At 42.2% G+C, this 4779-nt stretch overlaps 1 protein-coding gene across 1 annotated transcript; it reads left to right on the forward strand.

The window, feature by feature from the left end:
* Positions 1–135: 135 nt before the first annotated feature.
* LOC123966583 (E3 ubiquitin/ISG15 ligase TRIM25-like) lies at positions 136–2932 on the forward strand. The gene is made up of 2 exons (XM_046042720.1): positions 136–217; positions 864–2932. Exon 2 carries the CDS (start codon positions 957–959, stop codon positions 2460–2462), a length of 1506 nt encoding a protein of 501 aa, XP_045898676.1. The 5' UTR covers positions 136–217; positions 864–956; the 3' UTR covers positions 2463–2932.
* Positions 2933–4779: the final 1847 nt, after the last annotated feature.

The following is a 4779-nucleotide window of genomic DNA, read 5'->3' on the forward strand; positions in this document are numbered from 1 at the left end:
AAATTGTTTCTTTTATGTTTTACTGTTCAGTTTAAACTGCACTAGTGTTGATCTGTGATCTACAGGGTGGTCTGAATCTGAAAGCCTGAGCTCGATTGCTTCTGTCTCCACCCACATGGCTGCTGAATACAATCCCTGGTTTTCCTCATTAGACTGAAGTTCTCTCTGAGGAAACTTCACCTCCTCACTCTCCTGATTGTTTCTCCAGGTGTTTCAGGTAAGTTGTGGATCTTAAACAGAGTTAACGTGGCTGGAAGAACTTGCTGAGTGTAAAAACAATGTTCCTGTCATATTTAGAGGAAGTTAGAGTTCAGTTTTGTGCAGAGTAGAAACTGTTAAAGTGTGTGTGAGCGAGTCCCTGCTGGGTAACAGAAGAACCAGTGGTGGGAGAAGTACTCTGATCATTTACTGGAGGAAAAGTACTAATACACACTGTGAAAATACTCCATTAGTTTACATGCTGCAGGGTAGTTTAATCTACAGCAATGCATCATATTTTCATTATTATTATTATTATTATTATTATTATTTCAAGTTCAGCTGTCCTATGAGAACCATGTATCTCCATCTCTAAAATTAGCCCAGAAAAACAAGCCCTTTTCAGCTTCATGATGATGCATTTTCCACTTAATCCAAGACAGGTTTAAATAGTTTATTTAGCTTAAGAAGTAGTTTATCAGGATAAAACAAAGTCATCAAATTTGGAGATACATGGTTTTCACTGCACTGTAAGGGGATAAAAACGTTTACTCAGTAAATTAATTAGTAACTAAAACTTTGAGAAAAATGTAGTTGATTTTCTCTCCAACACAACAAGCTCCAGTCTGTCCATAACTTATATTTCCTTGTTCCCTTCCCTTCAGATCTACAGTTTGAAGACGAGTGGTGAAGTGCAGGAGCTGACAGACGCTGCAGAAACACATGCTGATTGGATCAAAGCTCCACTGAGAGGAGAAATGGCGCAGAAAAGAGTAAAACTGGACCGAGAAACCTTCTCTTGTTCCATCTGTCTGGATCTACTGAAGGATCCGGTGACTATTCCCTGTGGACACAGCTACTGCAGGAACTGTATTAGAACCCACTGGGATTTGGAGGATGGAAAGGAAATCCACAGCTGCCCTCAGTGTAGGCAGACCTTTAGACCGAGGCCGGTCCTGGTGAAAAACACCATGTTAGCAGATTTAGTGGAGGAACTGAAGAAGTCTGGACTCCAAGCTGCTCCTGCTGATCACTGCTATGCTGGACCTGAAGATGTGGCCTGTGATGTCTGCACTGGGAGAAAACTGAAAGCCCTCAAGTTCTGTCTGGTCTGTCTGGCCTCTTACTGTAAGAAACACCTGCAGCCTCATTATGAATCACCCACATTTAAAACACACAAGCTGGTGGAGCCCTCCAAGAAGCTCCAGGAGGTGAGTCAAAAAAACATCCAGCAGAGAATCCAGGACAGAGAGAAATATATGAAGGTGCTTCAGCAGGAGGTGGAGGCTATCAATGGCTCTGCTGATAAAGCAGTGGAGGACAGTGAGAAGATCTTCACCGAGCTGATCCGTCTGATGGAGAAAAGAAGGTCCGATGTGAAGCGGCAGCTCAGATCCCAGCAGGACACTGAAGTGAGTCGAGTCAAAGAGCTTCAGGAGAAGCTGGAGCAGGAGATCACTGAGCTGAAGCAGCTCTCACACACAGAGGATCACACCCAGTTTCTACACAACTACCCCTCACTGTCAGCACTCAGTGAATCTACAGACTCATCCAGCATCAACATCCGTCCTCTGCGCTACTTTGAGGACGTGACAGCAGCTGTGTCAGAAGTCAGAGATAAACTACAGGACGTTCTGAGAGAGACATGGACAAACATCTCACTGTCAGTGACTGAAGTGGACGTTTTACTGTCAGAACCAGAGCCCAGGACCAGAGCTGGATTCTTAAAACATTCAGGTGAAATCACACTGGATCCAAACACAGCATACACAGAGCTGTTATTATCTGAGGGGAACAGAAAAGCATCGTTCACAGGAGAAACGTACCCTTATTCTATTCACCCAGACAGATTCACCAAATGGTGTCAGGTCCTGAGTAGAGAGAGTCTGACTGAACATTGTTACTGGGAGGTGGAGTGGAGAGGGGAATCAGTTTTTGTTGCAGTCTCATACAAGAATATCAGCAGAGCAGGATGGTCGGATGAATGTGCATTTGGACTCAATGACAAATCTTGGGCATTAAAATGTGACGACGACAGTTATACCTTTTTTCACAACAATGTCCAAACTCCCATCTCAGGTCCTCAGTCCTCCAGAGTAGGAGTGTACCTGGATCACAGTGCAGGTATTCTGTCCTTCTACAGCATCTCTAAAACCATGACTCTCCTCCACAGAGTCCAGGCCACATTCACTCAGCCTCTCTATGCTGGTTTTCAGTTTTATTATTCTTCTGAAGACACTGCTGAGTTCTGTAAACTCAAATAGTCAGAAGTCATTTCAGGGACAGTTGGTTAAATTCTGTGTTTTAATCCTTAAACTTCTTTTGTCTTCATGTTTGTTGCTGAGAGCTGATTGTTGTGGCATTTCTTCACTGAACAGAGATCAGCTGTCAATCAAACATTGTGGGCGGTACTTTGACGTCTTCTCATTAGTTGCTGTGTAAATGTTTGAGTTTCTTTAGGTGGAGCTCCTTCCTGTGTCTGTTTAGCCATGGAGGCTATCACTGCTCAGGATGACTTTTGTTTACCTGAACTGACATTTCTCTGCATGAAAATGGAAACTTCTCTGAGCTCTAAATGTTTGTTGAATAATTGAAATTCTAGTCAAACCCACTGCTTGTGTGGATGAAGTGAATCTGTACCTGGAAATCATTTAACAAGAGTCATTTGACTTTACTGATGGGATGTGTGAACAAACTGAAGGTTTACATGATGAATAAACAAACGTGAACAAAGTATTTTCTTCTCGTCTTCATTCTAATTGATCTGCAATTGGCAAAAAAGAAATGCATTTAAAACCGTAATGATAAATGTTCCTCACAGCTGCAGGATATGCTGTATTCTCGTTATCAGCAGCACCTCGTCCAGGTGCGGGTTAAAAGTTAAGAAGTAACTGACACAGGGATGGTCCCTATCCTGGAAGAAACCATTAACACACACAAAACTTGCAGTATTCAGATATATCTGGTAGAATTATAAAGTGGAAGACAATGGAAAAATTCAAAGTACAGGAACCATGAATTTGTGTTTTAGTCAATTACTTAGTTCCTTTCCACCACTATAAACCATGTTCAGTCATACGACCAAACAGAAAGAAGGCATAAACAGGATTGAAACACTGGAGTCAAGGCCAAAACTGCTCTTTCCAATATAGTGAAAGTCAGAGTAAAATCCTAGTTGTCCAGTAATGTAGCCTCACTGACCTGTATAACAGACCGACCGTTAGGAAGGCCAAATCAACTATTTCTGACAGCACCCACCCCCTTCATTTGGAGTTTCAGCTCCTGCCTTCTGGTTCCCGGTTTAGATTGCCCCCAGTAAAGAGCAATAGATATAGGCGCTCACTTATTCCGACTGCCATCTCCTTTTTAAACTCAGTCCGGAGAAGTAAATAATCGAACAATTAAATAGTGATGGTGTTATAGCAAGAATGGTACTGATGATGGTGATTGTTGTGGAAATGTTCCCCTGTGTTGCCGTTTAAACCTTTAGTAATTTATGTATTTTAGTCTTGTATTGATGTCTGTCCTGTGTCTCTGTCTTGCTGCAGAACCAATTGCCGTATGGGGACAAATAAAGTTTAAGTAAGTAATCAGTCCCAATTCAAAACATCTGTGTAACCCTGACACAAGATGATGCTCAGAGCCACAGAAGAAACTGTCGACTAAATACTAACATCAGCAAGTCATTAGTTCTGCAGGTATTTGGTCATGAACCTAAATACTACACACATTAAAATATTGACCTGGTGATAGAGCTACTGAGGTGATGGTTGCTAACATGCTGAGAAGAAGACAAATATCTAGCAGTGAGGATGCTAGCTGGCTAGATGCAGGTGGATCACTAGCAGGTGAATAATACATACTGCAAGTCCATTTTAAGATATTAAATCCCAGTTAAATGCTCAAGTATGGCTGGAAAAGTCCAAAGCCTGGGTCAGGAGAGAACTGTCTTAACCAGCAGCGTATAGACAAAAAGCCTGCGTCTCAAGTCAGTGGAGTTCTGGATGTCAGAGTAAAGTCTACTGAAGGTGGAGGACACCTCTTCATAATCCTCTGTCAATCATTTAACGTCCGCTGGGTCCATTACACTGGTAAGCCAATGCAAAGAAGCTAAAACAGGAGAAATGTGATCTCTTTTCCTGGTTCCTGTCAGAACACGTGCTGCAGCATTCTGGATCAGCTGAAGAGTCTTAACGAACGTTTTCGAGCAGCCTGATAATAAGGAATTGCAGTAATCCAGCCTAGAAGTAACAAATGCATGGACTAGTTTTTCTGCATCATTTTTAGACAGGATGTTCCAGATTTTCGCAATATTACGTAGGTGAAAAAAGGCGGTCCTTGAAATTTGCTTAATGTGAGACTTAAACGACATGTCCTGATCAAAGATAACTCCAAGATTCCTCACAGTGGTGCTGGAGGCCAGGGCGATGCCATCCAGGGAAACTATATCTTTAGATAATGCGTCACGGAGGTGCTTAGGCCCCAGAGCAATAACTTCAGTTTTATCTGAGTTTAACATGAGAAAATTACAGGTCATCCAGGTTTTAACATCCTGAAGGCACATTTGAAGTTTAGCTAACT

Source organism: Micropterus dolomieu, unplaced genomic scaffold (genome assembly GCF_021292245.1).
Source record: "Micropterus dolomieu isolate WLL.071019.BEF.003 ecotype Adirondacks unplaced genomic scaffold, ASM2129224v1 contig_13762, whole genome shotgun sequence".
Taxonomy (NCBI): Eukaryota; Metazoa; Chordata; class Actinopteri; order Centrarchiformes; family Centrarchidae; genus Micropterus; species Micropterus dolomieu.

What these genes read in the sequence shown, in the direction of transcription:
- LOC123966583 (XM_046042720.1), top strand. Translation starts at nt 957, where the DNA reads ATGGCGCAGAAAAGAGTAAAACTGGACCGAGAAACCTTCTCTTGTTCC.